The sequence below is a fragment of the Nelumbo nucifera genome, chromosome 7, assembly GCF_055504915.1.
Source record: "Nelumbo nucifera cultivar China Antique chromosome 7, China Antique-T2T, whole genome shotgun sequence".
Lineage (NCBI taxonomy): Eukaryota > Viridiplantae > Streptophyta > Magnoliopsida > Proteales > Nelumbonaceae > Nelumbo > Nelumbo nucifera.
Window position 1 is genome coordinate 35,624,770 of NC_142655.1, and position 26,434 is coordinate 35,651,203.

The following is a 26,434-nucleotide window of genomic DNA, read 5'->3' on the forward strand; positions in this document are numbered from 1 at the left end:
CAAAGCACTCAACGCTAGAGCTGCAAAGAGCTTGGTTGGATTTAAGAGTGAGATGGGTGACAGGAGGTCATGTGTCATCCTTTATCCTCCAAAATGATGAATTTTGTAGAGCTATTATTGATGGGCTTCACAGGTTGGCATGGAAAGAGTCCCCTTTGTAACAAAAGCACCAAACTTAATGAGCTTGCTTTTATCATCTTGGGCAATTGACTAATTCATTTCAGCAAACATGTAAATGAACTTATACGAAAGGTTCAAAATATCACTACGCCTCTGTGTATAGGCAGAGGTGCATCAACGCGTTATGTTTTCTTTTTATTTTTTATTTTTTTCAAAACTTGATTTTTGGGCATGTTTTTTTTTATTAAAATAAAGGGGTTCCAAAACACCTGTAAATAGGTGTATCGAGATCCAAAAGATATGATACTATACGGCCGATCGTGTCAAAATTTTGAACCTTGCTTATACCTTCTTATATATTTCAGTAAAAATACAAGGAGAAAAACTGTCTCCACAAGACACATTAGCATCATTTCTATTTGTGAAAATAGATTAGATAACACCCATATATCCAACCCAATATCATTTCTATTTGGAATGTTGTCAAAATTGGAATCAACCATTTAATCTCAACATAGAACACGATGAACAATGTCTTTTTTTAAAGGATAATTTTGATATTTTTAAAGTTTTAAGTCGCACATGTCATCATGTGATATAGATAACTGATGGACTGCTAACATTAGGGGTTAAATTGGTAGCTTTTGGAAGTTCAGGTACTATAGTGGCATGTTTTTGAAATTTGGGTACTAGTATGAGACTAGCCCCAAAGTATAGGAAGATTTACCCTTCTTGAAAGTATAGGAAACTTGTCCGAGTAAAAGTTGAGAATTCATATTGGCTCATGCTCTGATGCACATCTCAGCGTGCTTTGAGAACATCTACTATACTCGTCTTGCAGAGATGTTCTCAATGCATACTTGGGATGTGTTATAGATAGAGGTGTAAATCGGGTTGTGTTAGGCTTGCATGACACAACTTTATAGGCTGCTTCTGCTTTAGCGGGCCATGCTGTGTTGGCCCATGGGCCTATGTGGGCCATGCCTGCCTCCTTTGGGGTCCTTAATAGGTTAGGCCTGGCACAACCCATGGCATGAGCCTCGGCATGCCTGGGTTGGGCCATGCTGTGCTATAGGCCAGACCTTGGGCCAAGTTGGGCTGCATGCTAGGCCTTGGGCTAGGCCATGAAAGGCATATTTTTTTTAAAAAGAAATTGAAAAAATAATGAAGAATTTAAAATAAATTAACAAAATAGACAAAAATTAAAAAATCTTAATATTTTATTTTATATGATTTTGATGTATTGTAAAATAATACAATGAAATTAAAAATTGCAATACAATTAGAATAAAATAGTATAATAAAATTAATATATATATATATATGTATAAAAACTTTGTCCTGACGTGCCATATCGGCCTTGTAAATCTGAACCCGATACGGGTCGTAGGCGGCACGGCCCGATTTACACTATACACATGGGTATTTGAAAGTTGAGCCCATAGAGCGGCTCTCTGTAGTCTGCATTCTGTAGTATTCTCAAAAAAAGTTTAGAATAGAGTTGAGCGAAACTGTGAATGTGGGGGCGCAGGGGAGAACTTTCGAGTGTTCGATAATCAGAGAGAAGAGAGGACTGTGTCTGACGAACAAGTTGGCAACCAGAGGAGATCAACCTCACTTAAGTCTGTCCGTCTTCCAGCTCTGGTAAGTTTCATTCTTATTCTTCTTAAAATGTACGAAACAGGGCATCACCTCCTTCCTTTTCTTTTGTTTATTGAGAGTTCCTGGTTTTTCAACAGTTGTTTCTTACTTTATTGACAAACTCATTGAGCAGGGAACTGAATAATAGTGTGTGAGAAATTGCAAGGATGTTGTCAATGGATCCTGGAAAAAAGATTTCTTTTCAGCGCCGAATCTGTGATGGAGATTTGGCCATTGTGTATGAAAGGCACGACAGCATGAAGGCTGTAAAAGTACACGAGGGTTCAGAGCTTCAGAATCGGTTTGGTGTATTTAAACATGCTGATTGGATTGGGAAGTCTTTCGGGTCCAAGGTTTTCAGCAACAAGGGTGGATTTATTTACCTGTTAGCTCCCACTCCTGAGCTTTGGACTCTGGTTCTAAGTCACAGGACTCAGATTCTATATATTGCAGATATCAGTTTTGTGATCTCATACTTGGAAGTTATTCCTGGTTGTTTGGTTCTTGAATCGGGTACTGGTAGTGGTTCCCTAACCACCTCACTTGCAAGGGCTGTGGCTCCAACTGGTCATGTTCACACATTTGACTTCCATGAGCAAAGAGCTGCTTCAGCTAGGTGAGAGACAGAAATAACAGCACTTGATATATTCTTTTCTGATGTTTCTGTGCACTTTATTGACATTTAGAATGCCTTATGAGGATAATATTTATATTTACTGTGGGGTTGTCTTAATTCGTGTATTCTACTAGGTGCTTTGTTTGACTCCGTTTTTCATTTTTAATAGTGAAGGGTAATATGTTTCATCCCTGTAAATACAAGTGCCTATATATAGAAGAGATTATAAACTGGCAATCAGTGAAAGTTCAAGACAAAAAAGCATGATGTGTTAACCAAGCTGTCCACACAAAGGGGTTTGATTTAAAACAAACTGTGAATGGTGGCATCTGCTTTCCTTCGAATATCTTCTGAACGTTTGCTCTTGTTTGCAAATACTCGTGCATTTCTCTTAGAACATATGAGCTATAGTAGCATGTTGAAGCAGTCCCCATTTTAGCTTTCTTTTATTGCCTAATCCCTTGATCTGCCAAGAAAAGAAAAGGTCCTCAACCAATGCTGGAGAACACCATATTCATCAACCAAAAAAAAAAAAAATGCTGGAGAACACCACATAAACTCCAACATTCTCCAAAAAATGTGTCAACAAGACTGACCAGATACCACAGTGGAGAAAATTGATGGTTTACTATTTCCTCCACCTCTCCACACATTCAACATGCTATATCCTGCATTTGCATCACTATTTTCACAAGATGCTGCATTATTACGAACTTTCAAACAGTTTCTGTCCACACCGGGAATGCTACCTTGTTGTTACTCTCTCTCTCTATTGGTATTGGAGCTCTTATTTGAACCATGATATGCTGGATGTAACTAGAGTTTAATAACCTGAATATTAAATTGCAAAATTTTCCTAGTTACTTAAGATAGTCAAGTCAAGGGGCAGCTGTTAGACCTTGATGCTGTGCAGTCACCAGGAAGTCAACCTGTTCTTATGACAACTTGACTGAGTGGTCAAAACTCTTAATGCAATAGATTCCACATATTATATTTTTTCAACTTTTAGCAACTTTAAACTATAATTTGATTGTTGATGGCAACACTAAAACTTTAGTAAGGAGCTAATGTCCCAATCATCATAGTGGACCAATACCACTTAAAAAAATTCTTTTTTATTCGGAGGCAAATCATTTTAAAAGGAACACCTGTAAGATCTGTTATAAAAGAAGACCTAACTGGTGTTTACCACCTTATATGTGTTTTCTTTGTAATGTTAGCTGAAAACTACCTTCCACTTACTAATATACTGACTCTTTGTATCTAATATTTGGGGAGTGGGGTTTTCAGTCTTTAGTTGTAGGTGGTCTCCACTAGGAGATGTAGATCACTTCTTTAATACTTCTTTTTTCACCATTCAATACAAGAGAGGGAGGATAATGTGGAGGTGCACAAGGGAAGCAAGGTCTGAGACTGAAATCTAGGTTCCATAGGGTTTGGGGACTCAACAAGAGTTAAGCTGCTAGCTGTATTACAGGGGCTGAGACTGGGCAGATCCTTTGGTTATAGGAATATAGTGATGGAAGATGACTCCTTGGTAGTAGTGGGTTGGTTAAAGAACAATAGCCAAGGCTTGTGAAAGTATCGGTATATCATGAAAGAAATGAGAATAAATGAGGAAAACTATAATAACTAACGAGGGATTAAGCTCATGAGCCATACCATGAAACTTTGGGAGAGAATAATTGAGCAAAGAATATGATATGAAACAAGTATATCAAAGAACTAATTTGGGTTTATGCCAAGGAGATCAATTGTGGAAGCCATCTTTCTTTTGAGAAGATTGTTCGAAAAGTTTAGAGAGAAAATGAGAGATCTCCATATTGTTTCATTGATCTAGAGAAAGTATATGATAGAGTTCCTAGAGAGATAATATGGTGGGTCTTGAAAAAGAAAGCGGTTCAAAATAGGTATATAGATCTTATTAAAGATATGTCATGTATGATGATGAAAAAAACAATGTTAGAACACCTATGGGAGAGACATCAGATTTTATAGTTATGATGGACTTTAACCAAGGTGCAGCACTTGGCTCATTTATTTTTTTTTTGAAAAAGGTAAGGTGAATTTATTGACTGAAATCAGAACCATACAAAGAAGCTCCCAGGAAGGAGCAAAGGCTGAGAACAGCCTCTCAGCTTTCATTACAACTCAAATATACTAATAGACCTTAACTGAGACCCCAAGCCTCCCAGGAAGGAGCAAAGGATGGAAGCCTTTCACGCCTGCAGTCCAAGACACTAATTTTCCCACTGCACAAGACACAAGACAGTCCACCTCCTTTTCTTTATTTTGAAAATTCTTCTGTTTCTCTCTGCCCATATGGAACTGATTACAGCTGCAGGGATAGCCCACCACACACTTCTAGCCAGCTTTGAAAGACCTAACATATCCCAACTCTTTAACAGATCTGATGCCTGTTTTGGCATGACCCAGGAAATACCTTCAGAAGAGAGAAAATGATTCCAAATTCCTACCGCGAATGAGCAATGGATGAAGAGATGATTGTTGTCCTCCTCTGCTTGACCACACAGCTCACAAAACATGTTTTGAATCAGAATTCCTCTTTTTGCCAAATTCTGTTTAGTTAGGTTTTTATCCAACACTACCACCCTCAGCAGTGCATTCACTTTGAGAGGAGGAATCTGAGTCCAGATTCTAGCAGCAGGAAAATTTTCAATTCCTCCACCAGCTAATCTTCTGGCAAAATAATTTACAGTGAAACTTCCATCTGCATTCCACTTCCAGATCCACGAGTCTTCTTCCAAGGGGTTCAAAATCTGACTAGAAAGCAATTGTAACAGATTCATCACTTGGTCCACTTCCCAATCTTGGAAAGGTCTTCTGAACGTAGGACTCAGGCAAGACTATTCCCAATCAGCTCACAACAATCTGCCACCATTACATCTTGATTCTCTGCAAGTTGAAACAGGTGAGGAAACAACTCTTCAAAGGACCTATTGTTACACCATTTGTCTTTCCAAAACTTCAAGTGGAGTCCTGAACTCGAACACTTTGGATCAGGGGGTAGATTTCCATAATTTTCTTCCAAAGAGAGCAACCCAAGGAAGGAAAGTTCAAGGTGGTTAACCAGTCCCTCCATCTGTTTCATACTTGGCTGCAATTAAAGACCTCCACCAACTTGTTCTTTCTCTAGCAAATCTCCAGATCCATTTTCCCATTAAAGCTTTGTTAAAAGTTTTCAGACTTCTCACTCCTAAGCCACCTCTTTCTTTTGGAGTACACACCTGTTTCTAACTGACTAAGTGTATTTTCTTTTCCTCCTCCCAACCCTTCCATAGGAAATACCTTTGGAGCCTTTCTAATTTATTCGCCACTTTGGTAGGAATTGCCGAATTGGGAAGAGAGAGAGGAAGTAGGAGGGGAGGTTAGACAGAGAACTCTTCAGTAGAGTGATTCTACCCCCCAAAGAGAGATATTTAGCTTTCCAGGACGTCAATTTCCTTTCCAATCTTTCCACCACTGGATCTCAAATTAGAGAGGAAGAGCACTTAGCCCCCAAGGGAAGCCCTAGATTCATTGTTGGAAGATACCCAATCTGACGAGCAAGAGCTTCTGCTAGAACTTCAAGATTCTCAACCTTCCCCACTGGAATTACTCTACTCTTGGCCCCGTTAACCTTCAAACCAAATCAACACCCCAAGCATGATCTCCAGTTGATCTAGATCTGCATCAATAAAACACAATGTGTCATCTGCAAACTGAAGTAACTGGACCTTTTCTCCTCTTGGTACTGATTCAAATCCCTTCCACAACCCTTCTTCACTAACTCAGTGAACAAAAAGGGACAATATTTCCATTATACAAATGAGCAACAGAGGGGAAAGGGGGTCCCCTTGTCTGAGGCCTCTAGAACTTTTAAAGAAGTCAGCCGATTCACCATTAACTAGCACTACAAATTTGGGGGAAGAAACACAAACTTTGATCCAGTTCCTCCATTTCTGACCAAAATTCATTTTTTCCAAAACTAAATCCAAACATTTCTAGTTAACATGGTTGTAGGCCTTTTCAAGATCCAGCTTACAAATCAGCCCTGTTTTACCCTCCCTTCTCCTTGAGTCTATCAATTCATTTGCCACTAGGACATTGTCTAACATCTGCCTTCCTGGCACAAATGCAAATTGATTCTTTGCAATCACAGAATTCAGCACTGTTTTCAACCTTTCTGCTAGTGCCTTTGCCAGAATTTTATAGAAACTGTTTAACAGATTGATGGGTCTAAAATCTTTAATGTTAGTTGCCCCTTCCACTTTAGGAATTAAGGAGATGAAAGTGGAATTTAGACTTCTTTCTAGAGCTGCATTTTGATGGAAATCTTGAAATACTTAAATTAAATCCTCTTTCACCACCTCCCAGCACTTCTTATAGAAAAGACTTGTAAGACCATCCGGCCCTGGAGATTTATCTACTTCCATATTCTTGATCACATGCCATATTTCAGCCTCAGTAAGGGGGCTTCCAACTCTCTTTGTTGAGAATCAGAAATCTTCCTAAACTTGAGATCTATCGGAAAAGGTCTTTTAGTCCAAATTTCCTAGAACAATTCTGAGAAGTATTTGGTGGCAATTAACTTCATCTCATCCCCAACCTCTCCCACTAACTCCTCAAACTCCAATCTCTCGAGCTGATTAAATCTAATTCTTGCATTTGCCATTTTATGAAAAAAGCTGGAGTTCCTGTCCCCCTCCTTAAGCCATTTGACCTTTGCCCTTTGCCTCCACTTAATCTCTAAAAGATAGCTTGTCAATGGACATCTTTGCTTCCATTCTTCTCTTTCTATCTTCCTCTGTTAGAGGACTAGATTCCTCAGCCACATCCAACTCCTTGATCACTTCAAGGCACCTCTTTTTCTTTGATTCTGAGGTCCCACGGAACTCCAATCTCCAAGATTTCAGGGTTTCCGTAACTACTTTGATCTTTTTTTTTGCAAATTTGAACAAACTTGTGCCTTCTAGCTGGAATTCAGTCCATTTAGAGCTCAACAAGGGAACCAACCCCTCTTCAAACCACATATTTCCATATTGAGGTTTTTTTTTTGGAATTTGCTTACCACATACCAATTGGATAGGAGCATGATCTGAGATTGGTCTTGGAAGGGCCACTTGCTTTATGAGGCTAAAAGCATTCTCCCAATTCGGAGATATGAGAAATCTATCTAACTTGACCAACGTCGGGGACTCTTGGTTATTTGTCCAAGTAAATTGGGCCCCCAACAAAGGAAGATCAATCAGTTCAAAACCATTCACAAAGTCTGCAAATCTTCTAATGTCCCTTGTCTACCTATTCCCTCCTTTCTTTTCTCCAAGAATCTAACCACATTAAAATCCCCACCTATTACCCAAGGAATAGAGTGCACCCCTCTTGCTTCAGCAAGGTCTTCCCACAAACTTTCCCTCTCTGCACTATTTGTTGGTCCATAAACATTAGTGAATTGCCCTTGAAAGCCTCCCTCAAATTCCAAGATTACCGTTATCGAAAAAACCCCAACTCAAGAAGAGACAAGCTTACATTTGATCTATCACAGATCATTAAGATACCCCCCGCACTTCCTCTAGCTAGTTTACTCACCCATCTTACCTGACCATCCCCCTAGACACTTCTAATTACTTCTGCTTCCACTGCATCCACTTTAGTTTCTTGGAAGATCACCACATTTGATTTCCATCTTTTAAGCAGATCACAGATCACCAACCTTCTCCTACCTGACCCTGACCCCCTCACATTCCATGAAAGAATTTTTAATCCATTAAATAAACGAGAAGAAACACCCACCCTTTCAATGACCCTTCTCCCCCCGCCCCCCTCTAGATCCCTCTCCCTTACCTGCCTTGTCATTCAAACCCCAGACCACCTCATCATTTGCCTACTCCCCCCCCATTTCCACCTTTTTTTGCGTTCAGCTTGCCCTTCTCCTCTAACCATCGCCGTTCAATCTTTTCTAAATAGTTCACCGTTTCTTCCTCCATACCCTCAATTGAAACCCCTAAAAATTTTTCCCAGCCCCAAAATCTTGGAACTCACCCACGTCAAGGTAGTTTCCGCCCCTTTACCCTTATCTCCCTCTTTCCCATTAACTCCCTCTCCGCCCTCAAATTTTTTTGCCACATCCAAATCCCTGTCTCCTCCCACAGTTCCCCCCTCCCCACCTCCAAGGAACATACCTGGTTTTCACCAACTTGAGGGCTGAATATCGTCTGGGAAGCTTGGGCTTCCTGACCACTTATCATTGCTAGTGGCATTATTTTTGCCAACTCCACTTCGGGAACCTGGATACTCGCCAAGGTTAGAGCACCATCTTCTTCATTACCACACGACACTGGAGGAGTCATCATCGACTGGTCTTGCCCTTCTGGATGTAGCGCCTGCAATCGTCTTCTCTATATCGGCGAGTCTCTTCCAATTGAGCGTTGAGAGCGGCTTTTGCTACTTTCAAATGGTGGAAGGGGATGCGTTTGGAGCCAATTTGGGCTGGTCAGAGCCAAAGTTCCAATCTCAAATTGGGTTTTTTGGGCCGGACCCAAATTTAGATGAGTCCAAACATTGGTGGGTTGGACTCGCCCCGGAATAATCCCAATTTGGGCTCTTAGAGGAGATGGCACTTCCTTCATTACCCCTCAAATTTCTCCATCCGATCCCAGCCCCCCTCCATCTATCGTCCTTTTTGACTGCAAAGAGCCCCCAACTGGCAGCAGGTTCAACTCTTGAAGGCATTCCATCAAAGTCTCTTTGAACTAGTTTTTTGAATGGCCCACTTAGTTTTGCTCTTTCTTTGAATTTTGAAAATTATCCTGATTGTCTGCCAAGATCTCCATCCGGCGGTTGTCCCAAACGGGATCAAATTTCAGATCCACCTGTACGACCTGACGGGACTGAATCTGATTCCTTTGTGTTTCTGGCCGTAAATTTGACTCTCTCTCCTTCCGCCTTCTCCTTTTCCGGCGAAACCCTCCCCCCACAGCTTTCCTCTTCTTTGTCCACAAGAACTAGGGTTCTACTCACCGACGAACCATCCCTCTTTTCTTGCAGCCCCCGACCCCTCTCCCCCTCCCCTTCCTCCCTTGGATCCCTTCTCCCCTCCCTTCTAGTCACCCTCGGACCTCTCTCTGTCCAAATCCACACACTGAAAGACAAATCTCTTGTCACAATCTCCACCTTATCTGGGATCACACCCCTTGCCTTCACCTTTATTCTAACCCACTCGTAGGTTTTGATTTCTTCCGAAGAATCGTCTGACCCAAGGAATCCTCCACAAATGTTTCTGATACCTTCTATTATACTCGAACACCACAGAAGCAACAGTAGCCCGAAAACCTTTATCCAAATTTCTTTCGGCTCACTGAATGATCCCAACTTCTCCGGACAATAGTTCAACATCGTTTTCTCCCACCACTCCAATGCAAGTCTATTTTGACCCCAAGCCCAAGGACCATTTTGGGTAACCCATTCCACCTCTTCTTTAGACGGGAAGATGAACAGAAACAGGTCTTCAACAAGTTTTTTCACCCTCACATCACCCATCGCACTCTAGCAACTTGCAGCCCAGGCTTCCACTTCATCTACCGAGCACTTCCTACCAAAATAGCCACTAAACAGCCTTGCAGGAAGACCCTTCCCGCCCTTATCCCCTCCTCCATCGCTTCTAACCAAATCCTCGCCCCGTCCATCCTCTGAATAGTTTCTCCAAAGCTCAGCCAGACTCCCGCCATTGCCACTTTCTTGTATGAAAAATTCCTTCTGAAACTAGCACCCCTTCTCCTTGCGTTTAACCACATCTCCACTCTCCACCTTCTTCCCTTACCTTTCCCGAACTAGATCTTTTCCATCTATAGGCAGCTCTCCAAACCCCAACGCTCACCGGCCTTCAACAAGGGAATCGTCGTTCTCCATCGATAGTCACCTTCAACAACCGCCTTTGTCGCTACTCTCCTTCGTCGCCACCGACCTTTGACGTCTCTCACCTTCGTCGCCCAGGCTTCCACTTCACTTGGCTCATTTATTAGCATTGATCATGGATGAATTGACTAAATATATTCAAGAAGAGGTCCTATAGTGCATGTTGTTTGCTGATGACTGATGACATCATATTTATTGATGAAACTAATGACAGATTAAATGAAATATTAAACTTATGGACGAATGGCTTAGAAACAAAATGTTTCAAGGTAAGTAGGACTAAAACAAAATGTATGATATGTAGGTTTAATAACAATGGGAGTGAAAATAAGGTTACACATAGGATTGGAGACCAAGAAGTTGTGAAACGATATAACAGACTCAAGAGGACATATTTAACCCAGAAAATTACAAGTGAGCCCAATACATAGACGTCTTTGAACCTTTTGCTTAGCTAGACCATTTGCCAAATGGTTTGCAGATCTTCTAACCCAATTGACTTGAATCATCATTTATTTAGATAGCCATTTCAACCTTCTATAATCATTCCTTAAATTCCAAGTTATTTTTTTGATAATTGAAAAGTTACTTCATTAACAAAATGGAAGCAAAGTTACAGCACCCCAAAGAGAGGCGCAAGGTGCGACCTCTCTTGAAAGTAAAAGTAAGTGTAAGAAACGACAGTACAGTATAGTCAAATCATTACAAGGTTGCCCAATACAGATGTTCCCTCAAGACCCCCTGTTTAGCAAAGCCATCTTTTTTTGATCAATAACTTTGGAACTTTTATTGATTAAAATACTTTAGGATACAATAATAAGATACAAAAGAAATCAGCATGGTAAGCTGACCCAGTACAGATTACAAGTGTGCCCAAAACATGATCTGTTCTGTGAACCCCTTGCTTTGCTAAGGCATCTGCCAGACTGTTGGCAAATCTCCTTACCCATCTGACCTGAATTGACAAGTTCCTTGACATCCATTTAAATCTTCTGAATTCATTCTTCAACTGCCATGTCACCCCTTCACCTTTCTGCAACCATTTGTCCCAATTTTTGAATCTCCCTCGATGATTAGTCTATTGATCCCCAACTCATTGGCCTTCTCAACCCCATATACTGCAGCTAGAAACTCTGCCCTTGTCACATCACCTACCTCCACTGGACCGGAGTAAAGGGCAATGATGGAACCATTTTCATCTCTAATGGCCTCCTCAATGCCTGAAGGGCCCGAGTTACCCACACAACATCAAAATTTAGCTTCTTCAAACCCTCTGTTGGAGGGGACCAAGTCTCAACAAACTGTCGTCTCATAGATGATGAAGCAGCAATAAGTCCCCAAACCCTGAAAAAATCTTCAACCTTGAAAGCTGAAAACAGCTTCAAACTTTTTACCCAATGAGCCACCCTCAATGTTATTGTTTCAACTAAAGCTTCCTTGCATTTATCTTTACTTTCAAATATCCTATCATTCCTTTCCTCCCAGATGGTTCAAAGTATTGCTGCTCTAGTGCATTTCCAAAGAATCCTTCCCCTCCTAGTCATACCACTGATACCATTAGGGCTGAATAAGCCTTCCACCCTGCTAGGAGAGGACCACCTGCACCCAAAAAGGGAAGTAAACCAATTCCAAATAAAACTGACAAAAGGGAAAGATATAAGGTGGAAAACAGTCTCACCATTCAATTTACACAGGACACACCAGTTAGGGGACAAGCACCAGTTTGGCCTTTTTCTTTGAAGAACATCAAAGGTGTTAATACAACCATGAGAAACTTCCCAACAAAAAGCACTGGCTTTAGGGGGGATAGGAGGGCACCGAATTTCTTTGACTGGAAAATGAGAAGAAGATTGTGTGGCAACCATCGAATGAAGAAAGGATTTACAAGAAAAGGACCCTTTGGGATTAGGACCCCAAATTCTAGAATCTGACCCACCTTCCCCCAAACAAACTGAACTCAACAATCCTAACTGTTCGGACACTGCAAGAAATTCACTCTCTAAGGTTCCTATTAAATCCAAAGTTCCAATTCAACCCTGGAAGGTGAGATGGTTGACTTAGGAACTCAGAAATAGGCTTACTTTTAAACCTGGACAGGTCATAAAGAGAAGGGAATTTTTCACCCAAAGGAATATCCTCGATCCACACATCTTCCCAAAATTTGATTTTGCTACCAGTGGACAAGTCATACTTGATAAAATTTAGGAATGTAGGGAGAACATCATGGATGGCCTTCCAGGGAGCAGCCAAGTTAGCCCTACAGAGACATCTAGCATCCCATCTGTTGCTCGACATGCCATGAATGCTTGCAACCACTCTATGCCATAATTTCTCATTTTCTTTTGGAAACCTCCAAAGCCATTTGCTAAGCAAAGCTTGATTCTTAAGTCTAACATTCCCTATTCCCAAACCCCCTTCGTCTTTCAATTTCCTCACCTTTTCCCATCTAACCAAATGATCATTCTTCTTTTCCCCAAGCTCCCAGAGGAAATCCCTCATGATTTTTTCAATTTTCCTCACTATCCCTTGTGGCATCCTAAACACTGATATGTAGTACATTGGGAGATTTGCTAAAGTGGATTTAATTAAGGTTATTCTCCCCCCCAATGAGATATAGTTCCTTTTCCAAGCCACCAACCGTTTCTCAATCCTTTCCACTACCGGAGACCAAAAGCTAGCAGATCTAGGGTTATCTCCAAGGGGTAAGCCCAAATATTTCATTGGCCACTCACCTTTCTCACAGCCTAGGGAATTTGCCAGATCTCTCACTTGATCCTCTTCAATATTAATTCCAACCAATAAACTCTTTGACCAATTAATCCTCAAGTCATCATCTCAAAGAGTTTCACAACCAACCTCAGATTTTCCACTCCCTCCCTATTTTCTCCATCACTAAAGATCAAAATATCATCTGCGAATTGTAAATGAGTGACTAGCACATTATCCCTCTCAATTGACCATCCCCTAAATAATTGCACACCATTTGCTTTTGAAATCAATTTGCTTAGGGCTTCAGCAATCAGAGTAAATAAGAAAGGAGAAAGAGGGTCACCCTGCCTAAGTCCATGGAATCCTTCAAAGAAGTCATACACTGCCCCATTAACTATTATAGAAAAGTGACAAGTTTGTAGACACCCCATGATCCATTTACACCACAAATTTCTAAATCCACATTTCCTCATAATTTTAATCAAGAAGTTCCAATCCACTAAGTCATAGGCTTTTTCCAGATCCAGTTTGATAGCCACTCCCTTTCTCTTTAATCTCTTTTGGGCCTCCACACATTCATTGGCAATTAAGATCTGATCAATTATCTGTCTATCCTGCACAAAGGCCCCTTGAGCTTGAGAAACGATTGGAGAGATCACCTTTTTAATCCTTAGAGACAACACCTTTGCTATCACCTTATAAATACCTGTGACTAGACTTATTGGCCTAAAATCCCCTAGTTGGTTGGCATTATTCTTCTTTGGGATTAGAGCTAAAAAAGTAGAATTCATTCCCGGACTTATCACCCCTCTCCTTTGAAATTCATTAAACACTTTGATCAGATTTTCTTTAACTATGTCCCAACAATCTTGATAAAAACCCATTGTGAAACCATCTGGTCCTGGTGATTTTGATCTATTCATAGAAAATATTGCTTCCTTAATCTCTCCCTCTTCAAACATTTTTTCCAGAAATTGGACTTCAGACTCCTCCAAAGTCTCCCTCTTCAAACCTGTTTAGCGAGACCATCATGCATAGCATATGTTGACCTTCTCACCCAACGTGAACTAACATTCATGTTGCTTGTTAACCAGCTTGCCTTCTTTAGGAAATCCTTGTAGCACTGAATTATTGAGCTTAAGTCTGTTAACCAGCCCACAACCACCTTAGAATCTCCTTCAATTAGGAGATTTTCCACTCATATTTGATTTGCTATCTGAATACCTTGTAGAGCTGCCAATAGCCTTGACTGAATCTCCTATTCCCACTGGACCAGAGTACAGGGCCAAGATGTTGCTGTTCTTATATCTCAAAATCCCTCATATGCATAAGGGGCCACGATTTCCTTGACTACTACCATTAAAATTCAGTTTAAACCAATCTTCAGGTGGCGGAGTCCAATCTACAATGACCTTTTCTTTCCTGGAGGAGCTTTTTGCCACTGTTGACCAGTTTCTCCAAAAGTCATCAAAGGAAACACAACGGAAAAAAATCCTAAGTTTTCAACCAGTTAATTGCCCTTGTTAGGATACATTCCTCGACAAGTAAGACACTTCGTTCCTTTTCTTGAAAGATTCTTGCATTTCTTTCTTCCCAAATAATCCAAATTGTAGCAACTCTAATATGTTTCCACATAGTCCTCCCTCTTCTAGTCGACCACACAAAGGTTGACAGGTCAAAAAGCGGATTTACTTCTGAAGGCTGGTTCCACCTACATCTAAACAAGGCAAAAATCCAATCCCAAATAGCAACAACAAAAGAGTATGAAGTTAGTAAGTGGAAGCAATCCTCACCATTAGCTTTGCAAAGAATACACTAGTTAGGGGATAAGCACATGAAAGGCTTTTTCTTCTACAAACAATTTAAAGTATTGATCTTCCCATATAACACTTCCTAGTAGAACAGAATAACCTTAGGGGGAATAGGTCTAGTCCAAAACTCCTTAATTGAACAGACACCTTGAGCATGGGAAGAACAAAGGGCCTTAAAGAATGAAGCACAAGTAAAGAAGCCTTTGGGGTGGGGAAACCAAATCCTCTTGTTTGACTTTAGAGGATCCAAACAAACACTATCTAGGATACGAAGAAGTTCCAATGCAACATCAAGTTCAGCATCTCTTAAACCCCTACGGAAGCCAAAAATCCAATTCAAAGCTAGAGGGGAAAAAAGGGGAAGGAAGAAAGTGGGAGACAACCTTATGCTTAAATGAGGAGATAGAGTATAGTGAAGGGAACAGGTCCTTGAGAGCTAAATTACCTACCCAAACATCCTCCCAAAATAAAATAAAATTCCTAAACAAGCATCATACCTGACAAAGTTTAGAAAAAGGGGTAGGATACCTTGAATTGCTTTCCAAGGAGTGGTCAAAGTAGCCCGACGAGAAACTCTAGCATCCTAGCCATTCTCCAGACAGCCATGAATATTAGCTATCACCTCATGCCACAACCTCTCTCTTTCCAAAGGCCATCTCCACAACCATTTACCTAACAAAGCTACATTTTTTAGAGCCAAATTCCCTATCTCCCATCTTATTAAGTGATCCTTTTTCTCTCCCCTAGGCTCCCAGAGGAAGTCCCTCATTAATTTCTCTAATTTTTTTTGCCTGCCTAGAGGGTATCTTGAACATAGAGAGATAATAAACCGACAAATTAGCTAGAGTTGCTTTAAGCAAAGTTACTCTATCTTCTAGAGATATATAACTCTTTTTCCAAGCTGCTAGCCTTATTTTCAAATTTCTCTAGCATTGGAGTCCAAAAAGAGCTCTCTTTCGGATTAACCCCTAGGGGGAAGCCCAAGACAAGGGCCAAGAAGCTACATGACAACTTAAACACTTTGCCACAGACTCAATAAACCCTTCATCTAGGTTAATCCCTACTACACAGCCCTTGTCCAGATTTATTTTTAGGTTAGAGAAATCCTCAGTAACTTATTAAAGCTTTAAGATTCCTCACTTTTCTTAGGTTAATCCCTTCATTGAAAATAATAATATCATCAGCAAATTGGAGATGGGCCACTAGGACTCTATTTCTTCCTATCCTCCAATCTCTAATTGCCTCTTCCTTGTCTGCCTTTGAGAGTAGCCTACTGAACACATCTGCTATCAGAGTAAAGAGAAAGGGGAAAAGGTTGTTCTGCCTTAATCCTCTACTGGCTGGAAAGAAGTCCTTAACCACACCATTCACCAAAACCACAGTTCCTTAGGACCTCAATCAAGAGGCTCCAATCCACTAAGTCATAAGCCTTTTCTAAATCCAATTTACAAACAATACCTTGCTGGCCTAATCTCCTCGTTTCCTCCACACATCATTAACTATTAGTATTTGATCAGAAATTTATCTCCTTTGCACAAAGGCCCCTTGATCTTGGCTTCTTAGAGGAGGTATTACTGCTTTAAGCCTCAAAGACAAAACTTTAGCCAAGATTTTGTAGATGCTAGTCACTGGGCTTATTGGCCTAAAATCCTTAGGGTGTTTCATATCTATCTTTTTTGGAATTAAGGCTAGGAAAGTGGCATTGACTCCCGGGCTCACTAAGTGTCTTTTTGCAAACTCCCTCTTAAATTCCATGTTATTCCTTCTCCCCTTTTCAGCCAACTTAGTGAACTCACATTTATTCTCGAGTCCCCTTCAATAATTAGTTTCTTAATACCAAATTCTTTTGCTTCCTCTAGGGGTGTAAACGGATTGAATTCGAATCAGATCAGGCAATATCCGGATTCAACGGATATTGAAAATTAATGTTCGAATTCGACTAATTAATTATTTTAGGTAATTAATAAATATAAAATAAATATTTTATTTATATAAAGTATATAAATATATAAATTATTTATATAATTTAATTATTATATATAAATTATATAAGACATTTAAATATTTTACATATTATATATAAGAATTAAATAATCGGTCGAATTCGGATATTTATCGAATTGAATCAGGTCATATCCGAATTCGACTGATTAGATATTTGAATTATCCAAATTCGATTCGATTATGTTGAATCTCGAATTCGAAATCGGATTTTCGAATTCTGTTGACACCTCTAGCTTACTCCACCCCATAAACTACTGCTGAAATTTCTGATCTGGGTACATCACCTTGCCCAATTGGACTTGAGTACAATAAGAGTATAACTCCTTTTTGATTCCTACACCACCAATGCTTGATAGTCCCAGATTATCCACACAATTACCGTCAAAATTGAGCTTCTTCTAACCACAATTTGGTGGTGACCATTGCACAGACTTTTTGTCTTCTAGAGGAAGATTTTGGCTATAGCACCCCAAGACCTGAAAAAATATCAACCTTGAACCCAGAGAAAAGATTCAAGGTTCTTGCCTAGTGTGCCACTCTTGAGGTACCTCTATATAGCTTCCTTGCTTCTCTCTTTACCTTAAAAAATCCTTAAATTTCTTCCTTCCCAGACTGACCATATCATTGCTGCCCTCATACATCTCCACAAGGTTCTACCCCTCCTCTTAGAACACCTAAAAGCAGATGGGCTAAACAACCCTCCCAAGCTGATAGGAGGGGACCACCTGCACCCAAAAAGAGAAGAAAACCAATTCCAAATGCAGCCAAGAAAAGGACAGGAAATAAAGAGATGAAAAACTCAATGTGACCTTTTTTCGGTACCTTGGTTTGATAATTCATAACAAGGGAGGAATTGAGGAGGATTTCACATATAGAATTAGAACAGGATGGTCAAAATGGAGGGGTGCTAGGTGTATTTGGAGTTTTACGTGATAGGCGAATACCACTTAGGTTAAAAGGAAATTTCTGTAAAACAATTGCAAGGGCAGCTATATTATATGGAGTAGAGTGTTGGGCAGTTAAGAAACAAAATGTCCAAAAGATGAGTGTGGCAAAAATGCATATGCTGAAGTGGATGAGTGGAAAAACTAGATAGGATAGGATAAAAAATGAGGTCATTTGTAGGAATTTACGAGTAGCTCCAACAGGTGATAAAATGAAAGAAAGTAGACTAAGATGGTTTGGTCATGTGCATAGAAGACCATCGGCAGCACCTGGAAGGACATGGGTATAAGTAGTAAGAAATGATTTAATCACCAATAATTTAACAAAAGATATGGCATTAAATAGAATAGACTGGTGAAATAGGATTCATGTAGCTGGCCCCATATAGTTGGGATAAGGCTTTGATGATGATGATGATGTGCATAGAAGACCATCAACAGCACTTGGAAGAGGAATTGATTTGTTACAAGTTGAAGGGGATAGAAGGGAAAGTGGTACAACAAAAGCATGGGTATAGGTGGTAAGAAATGGTTTAATCACCAATAATTTAACAATGGATGTGGCATTAAATAGAATGGACTGGTGAAATAGGATTCATGTAGCCGACTCCATATAGTTGGGATAAGGCTTGGATGATGATGATGATGCAACGTCTAGGGAAGCAGGAACAACCTTTAACTGGGCTCAAAGTTCAGTAAATACTAAATAGTTGATTGATGCAATGGATAGGCAATGGGTGGATATAGAATAACTTTTCTTGGGGTTAATCTCCCACTGAATTCTTGTAATTGGTAAAATATAGGGTTTAGAGTGGATGTCGAGACCATTCCAAATATCCTATGGCTGTTTTGTGTGGAAAGGGATACTAAAGTTCTGAGCACTAATCAAAAAGGGTTCTTTCCTGTAGGATAGGGGATGGACTATGCATTTGGTTTTGGCCGGACAACTGGTGCAACAAAATCTGTCTTTGCCAATCCTACACAAACCTATTCTCCATTGCATTTGACAAGGAAATCAAAATAGCTGACTGCTATGAAACTAAGGGTGAGTAGATCACTTGTTGGCCAGGCTTTCAAAGAAATCTACAGGATTGAGAGGCTGAGGAAGTTTCCTCCTCACTTCAGACCATTCAGTGTGGGTCTCTGTGGAGTCCTACATTAGGTTGCTGGTGAAGGGATTGCACAATAGGACCGACAGTTCTTTTCCTGTTTAAGTGACATGCAACCCTCTAGTTCCATCCAAAATTTCTTACTATGGTTGTTTCTCAAAGAAATGCTGCGGTACCAGCACCAGGTACGCAAACTAATTTTGTTTGGTTGAATTGTTTCAAGTGAACTAGTTGTACTTTCCTTGCCTCGTGTTATGTGATAACAACTTTTGGAGAAAACTGACATTTCTTGTTATGGAGAAATGTTTTCACCTTTTTGGTTCCATATGGCCCCTAATGGTGCCTAGCTGTCTTAAATAATAATAAAAAATTGTGCACTGGGTTCTACGCACAATACCACCTACATTATGATTTCCAAGACAAAATTCAGTTACAGCGCTGCCTGAGATGGCAATGGTTATGGTACAAAACATACCCTCAGGGGGTGTTAGGTACCACAGTGAATTCATGTTCCAATTGCTTGTGGAAAGCACTAGACTGGCCATGCAGAGCAGAGCATGGCATATTTGGAACCAACAATTCATGGTTATGGAGCACAAACCATTGTGAATTTTTGAACACGGTTATTTCTCATTTCTAGAACACACCACATTTTGTTTACTTCATATACCATTGCTTCAGTACATTTTACCTACGAATAATGTGGGGTCTAGGGAGGGACAGATGTATGTAGCCTTATCCCTGAACATACAGAGAGTGTTTCATTTGAATCCTGGTCACCCAGGTCGCAATGGAGGAACCTAACTGTTATGCCAAGGTCCATCCTCATTTTATCTGTGAAGTAGTACATTTCAAATTCCATTTTTGTACAGACCACACATGCAAAAATGGTATTTGAGTTCCAAAATGCACAATTTCAAATACACCATTGTGGAGCCATGTAGTCCGGAACACACTGCACCTGGTTGAGACTATGGGTACAGTACACGTCTTTAATTAGAAGAGCTATGCTAGTTGGGGAGACTGGATGCATGCATCAATATGCAGATGAATGATCATCTTTTTCTTTGTTGTTCTATTGCAAGAGAAATATGGTGTTGGATTCTTTTGGAGGCTCATTAGATGTTGGTTTGGACAAAGAGTATCTAATAAGGCAGGAAATTGTGGCATTCTATACTAGCAGAAGTGATTTGAAACATGTGGACTGAAAGAAATCAAAGCGCCTTCAACCTCAAGCATTCCCAAGATGATAAGTACTGAGAAAGGTGCTTAGTTCACTCTTCTCCTTGCTTGGAACAAAGTTGACCTAAGGTGGCATTCCAAAATGCCACCATAAGTGAAGAAAAGCACCACTACAATCTAGAACGGCATTTGCGAAATACATCGCTAATTGTCAGGTCGGTAAAAGTATTAGTGGCATTTCTATGACAGTATGACTTTTAGTGACACTTGTGAAAACACCATTCTGGCATTTATTTAATGGCATTTTAAAAAAAATGACTTTTTATTGCTCTCCTGTGGTGCTTCTGAATGCCATAATTAATTCAAATAGTGAACCTCATTGTTAACTTTTAGCGGCAGTTTTGAGTGTCACAACAAAGCAACCACTATAGTGGCAATTCAAAGTGCCACCAAGGATTATCACAAAAGTCACTCCTAATGATATAGCAACAGTTTTTTTTTCCATATGGTGTCACTTTTCAATGCCACGTCAAAGTTCAACTTCTTTAGTGGCAATTATAAGTGCAGCTAAATTTGCAAAATGTAGTTGCTGCTAAATGTTTGAATATATTCACTCATAAATACCAAAAGAATGGTAAAGGGTATGTTTTGTACCGTGGCTGCTTCTCAGGCAACGTTTGTACCTGAATTTTGCCTTGGAAATCATACAAGTAGATGGAGTTTTATGCACAGAGCCCAATGCATATTTTTATTATTATTTAAGACAGCTAGGTGCCATTATTCCTCTCCTGTGGTGCTTCTGAATGCCATAATTAATTCAAATAGTGAACCTCATTGTTAACTTTTAGCGGCAGTTTTGAATGTCACAACAAAGCAACCACTATAGTGGCAATTCAAAGTGCCACCAAGGATTATCACAAAAGTCACTCCTAATGATATAGCAACAGTTATTTTTCCATATGGTGTCACTTTTCAATGCCACGTCAAAGTTCAACTTCTTTAGTGGCAATAATTATAAGTGCAGCTAAATTTGCAAAATGTAGTTGCTGCTAAATGTTTGAATATATTCATTCATAAATACCAAAAGAATGGTAAAGGGTATGTTTTGTACTGTGGCTGCTTCTCAGGCAACGTTTGTACCTGAATTTTGCCTTGGAAATCATAGAAGTAGGTGGAGTTTTATGCACAGAGCCCAATGCATATTTTTATTGTTGTTTAAGACAGCTAGGTGCCATTATGTGCCAAATAGGACCAAGAGGTGAAACTGTTTCTTCAAAGCAAGAAGCATCATTTTGGTACTTCATCTAAAAGTTACTTTCACAATAGCCCAGGGCAAGGAAAGTACAACCAGTTTACTAAAACAGTTCATCCAAACAAGAAGTTAGTTTGGTTAAAATTAAAACAACTATATGGTGCTGATGTGGCTGTATTTCTTTGAGAAACTACCACAACCAAATATATACAAAAAGAAGTAACAATAAAACCCATTACTTATTATATAATGGTAAATTGACTTGTATCATTGAATATTGATTCCATTCTACTCCATTGGATTAAATGTCTAGTACTATTAATAAAAAAGAGTGTCAAATATTAAAACTAATTACATATTTGACCTAATAGCATATATATATATATATTTGTCTAAGAGAAGTTCATTACAAAACATTTATACAATTATCACTTTCAAGTCATGGCTCCAATAATGGAGACTCCAATAACAGAGAAGTTCATCCATGGTTTCCAGTAATCTTCGATCAAAGTTAAAGATATATTCAAATTTACTCTTTTATAAACTTTCTCCTGAAAAAATAATCACATTTTGTTAAAAAATGCTTAATCAACATGTAAATGTAGAAAACAATGATAGCAACTATGCATGCAAAATAAATACTTAGTACAAGAAATTTAACTTTAGTCGGCAGTCATTTGCTAGCTAGTTGTAGAAAATAAGACCAGCAATAGAAAGGAAAAATGCATTCGTTCTCTACAGAAAAGACAAAAAGGTATAACAGAAAACTGTAGTGCTTCTAGAAGATAGTATTGGCGGTTCAAAGACATGAATTTCTAGAACATATCAATTTTGAGAGAAAACAACCACATGGACTTTTATCTCTCACTTGTTTTCTGTACTGACAAACTTCCAGTAGAAGTTGGAAATAAATAGAAATCTGTTTGATCAACCAAAGATTACTCAGAATTGCATTATCAAATAGGGTATCTGTCCTTTAACATAGTAAATAATAAATCAATTCAAGAACAATTTAGTAAAGAATTAAAAATTAATTAAAAGAAACAGAAACAATAAAAGCTTCTGGAGCTCCTCCAGTAATTATTCTAGGCTATTAGAAAGACATCAACTTTCATTCTTCTGTGGCAGCACTGGTAGCACTCAGGTCTCAACTCCATTCAAAAACAATAGATCCAACTACCATTGCTTTGGTTCACCCATTGTACATTTGTAAGCTAGGAGGCTGATCTAACTATAGACTAAGAGTCTAAGACTTTTTCTTACTTCTAGAAACTTGACTACCAAGTACCAAAAAATGAGCTAAAGAAAATTGTTTAGAGGCATTCAGTGATATGAAAAGTCATAGGTCCACCTCAAAAAGCTTAATGGTATGGAAAGCATTCCATCTTTATTTTTGGTGGCTCAGAATGAGGAATATCATGGCAGCATCAGTTGGAACCCCAATGTAGAAGAAACATGAATCATTGGTAAGTGGAACTGAAGGTGGAGTTTCTGCACAGAATTCAGTTCATTACACCTCTGGTGGGGCAGGCAGATTGCAGGAAAGTGGGACAGAAAAGGTGCTTTTTCCTGTGAAATCCTTTCTTGCATTTGGGCAGCTGCAAAGTTCAGACTTCCCCTATGCGTGTATTTGGCAATCTGCTTCTCCATCCAAAGTGAAGTTTTTGGCTTGGACTGCAGCTCTGGAAAAGTGCCTCACCTATGATAAAACTTCTTAGTAGAGGGCTGAACCTGGATAGCCCCAATTGCCCCCCTTTGCCCCTTTGTTTTGAAGACTGAAGTATGAACTGTATTTTCCATCTATGTTTGGATGGGAGGGCTGCTTTTTGGAATCCATCAACAGTTTTCTGCTAAGCTTGCAGCTTTAGAGGACTGATCAAGAAAGGGAATGTTGTGTGGGGCTTAATATCTATGGTCTTGTTTTGGTGTGTTTTGGCTTGAAAGGAACACTCAGTTTTTTTTTTTTTTTTGGTTTGATTGACAAGGATATTCTGTTTTTATGTCGTATGGCGCATATGAAACTCCTATCCCACACCCCAGCAGTACTTTGTTTTGATTTTTTATGGTGCATGTGAATCTCCCACCCCACACCCCCAGAAGAACTGTCTTTATGTTGATACAGAGATGCTGTAGCTTTTGTATAACTCCATGTACAGTTCCTTAGTGTACATGGGTTAAGCATTGTATTTATTCCCCTTTTGTTTTAATACAATACCTTACCTTTTATAAAAAAGAAAAGAAGAGATTGCTGTCTGAAATTCAGTCAAGAATTACCAATTAAATGGGATATGTAACTCCATTTTATTTTTACAAAATCTTCAATGTTTGTATTTCAGATTGGATCTTTGTTATATTTCAGCATTGTTGCTATTGGGTGTCTGAGCAATGTTAAAAAAGTTCCTTTTGTTTTTCTATGAAATCTTAAATGTATCATTCTGCAAGCTGTATCACAGAAAGCATCAGTCTTAATGAAAGTTGCCTTCACTGTGACACTGTCTGGTTTATCCCTCTACGAGACCATCTTATCTCATTACTATTTTAGGGATATCATTCTTTGGAACCCCAGATTAATTTAATCCAAAGATGGAATGATTAGCAGCACTATTCCTCCCTGTCGATTTCTTGTAAAATGAGAATGCTTTTCTGAAAAAAAAGGATTAGGTAGCAGTAGCTAGCCTAGATAGGGATGGCAGGCAATTTGCTGCATGCAAAGCATTCTTTTTATCACAACTAACAAAATTTAACAATTAGCAGTAAAATAATGCCCCTAATTATCCTCGTGTTTGTCAGCATCCCCTTGACAATTACCAACAGAGGTTTGCACCCAGCATGAGTATGTGCGATCTGATGTAAGCTTATGATTTAAACTGGCCATGTAAATATGAAAGACAACACATTTAACCTGAAAAACTGCCTTATTGGAATATTTTCATGGAAGATTTTAAATTATGTTGGGGCTTATTTTAAATTATGGTAAAATCTCAGACTGGCAAGTGTGAGAATACAGTTTTGAGTCTGAGAGGCAAATTTTTGCAAAAAAACAAATGCCAAAGGTTAGGAACATATCCATTCCTTTCTCCTCAAGCAACAAAAATAGAGTCAATAACAACAGATAGTAGAAGTTAACTGGAAAGATAGAATGGTAAGTGAAAAGAAGACAAGTTGGGGGAAAGGAATAGAAGACAATCAAGAGAGGATATATATGACTATCCTAATTTTATTTTTTGAACTTACAAATGAGACAAAATTTCTTTACACGATTTTGATTGATCTTTCCTTTCAACAGGGAGGATTTTGAGAGAACTGGTCTGAGCAGCTTGATTACTGTTGAAGTTAGAGATATTCAAGGTGAGGGATTTCCTGATGATTTTCGTGGTTTAGCAGATTCGGTCTTCCTTGATTTACCCCAACCTTGGTTGGCCATTCCTTCTGCTGGGAAAATGTTGAAGCAGGATGGTATTTTATGTTCTTTCTCCCCTTGCATTGAGCAAGTCCAGAGATCATGTGAGACTCTGAAGGCAAGTTTTACAGGTAAGCTTGGGTGTCATGTTATCCTGGTTGCCACAATTTGCATTTCTTATATATTAAGTGTTCTGATTCATTTAATTATTTGTTTATTTTTATTGAATTGATGGATAACCTGGCTATTTTTCATGGTAAGAAATGTTAAATGGATGTAAATAGTCAAGTTGACAGTAGCTTATGCAAATTTACTATGCTTGTTGTAATTGTTGACCATCTGATTAGTAATGAATTCTTTTATTCTTTTCTTTTCTGTTTGGGAGGAGGGCTGGATCTTTGATTTGTCATAGATTACTCTATTTTACACAATAGCTTCTGTTTTCCTCTTGCTCTTGTTAGTTTTCTAATTAGTTTGATTCTTGTACCAGTAAAATAATTAATATTTCATAATTGAACTTTTCTTTTTTCTTATTTCCTCCTTTGTTCTTATGTATAGATATAAGGACGTTTGAGGTCCTCCTTCGCACATATGAAGTCAAAGAAGGAAGGATGGAATATGGGGCAGGTGATGAAAGTGATTCTCTCGGGCCTCTTCCTTGCAAGAGGAGGCAATGTTCAAGTGATGGGAGCATTGGTAGTGAAAGCTTCAGTGCTCCTGTAATCATGGCTAGGCCGTGCTCTGAGACGAGAGGTCACACTGGCTATTTGACATTTGCTAGACTCAAATGCCTGCAGTAGGGGGCCAAACGACCATACTCTCACATTAAGGCATCAAGAGGTCACCTGTCTCGTTACAGGTTCGTGCAATCCCCATCCTTGGAAATGAAAAGAATGGTTTGTTATTCAGTTTTGAATGGGGACAGAGTCTGAAATTGATATTAGTCATTACAGGTTAGGTTCAAGCTTCATTAGCGGGGAGAAAATATTTGTTGTTGATCGTTAGTAAGTTTTGGAAGGACCAAGTGAAAGTCAAAGTCACTTGTTATTTTTTCTACCATAAAAATTATTTATTTATTTTTTGGTTCTCCTTTTGCCTCTGCCTTGTCCAATTTCATCTTCCATCTGGGGTCCCTTCCTTTCTCTGCAAAAGGAGCTGAATTTTTTTTTCTAAATTGTAAAATTTAAGTTATGTTTGTTGACCCTTCTATGATCAACACTTTGTTTTGTGCCTTACAGATGGAGATAGATACCACTTTGATTACAAAATTTCATAAATATCATGGAAATTCCTGACCAACTTTGCATATTAAGTAGCCAATAAGACTATCTTTACAAAAGCTGTAATAACTAGTAACTTAGATCAAACAAGTCATGAACCAGGTCATTCATGCTCTCATTTTGCCTTCTTCAAGCTTGTTTCCATGATTCATGAATAATTTTAAGAAATTAATATCATTAACTTTTCACATGATTCATCCATAATAGCCAATTTCACATGATAAATATTGGTGCTATAATACTCGCTACATAATAAAATAAAAGAAAAAAAGAAGAAAGAAGAAAGAATGGTGTTATAATGTTCTACAAATTCATGATCGCTTTCGCATGATTCATCCATTAGTAGTCGAGCCCCCTCTAACTGCGTCACATGATTTAGGTTGTCTTCGGTTTGAAGAGAAATAAGAGAAGCACGAAATTCGGATTTCGTCCTGACAACTGTTCCCACAGCC

General features: G+C 39.1%; 1 protein-coding gene across 1 annotated transcript; it reads left to right on the forward strand.

The window, feature by feature from the left end:
• The first annotated feature begins 1,623 nt into the window (after positions 1 to 1,623).
• On the forward strand, positions 1,624 to 25,791 carry LOC104598334 (S-adenosyl-L-methionine-dependent methyltransferases superfamily protein). The gene is made up of 5 exons (XM_088892187.1): positions 1,624 to 1,764; positions 1,895 to 2,377; positions 24,589 to 24,833; positions 25,261 to 25,561; positions 25,656 to 25,791. The coding sequence occupies exons 2-4, from the start codon at positions 1,929 to 1,931 to the stop codon at positions 25,500 to 25,502; spliced, it is 936 nt and encodes a 311-aa protein (XP_088748313.1). The 5' UTR covers positions 1,624 to 1,764; positions 1,895 to 1,928; the 3' UTR covers positions 25,503 to 25,561; positions 25,656 to 25,791.
• The last annotated feature ends 643 nt before the right edge of the window (positions 25,792 to 26,434 follow it).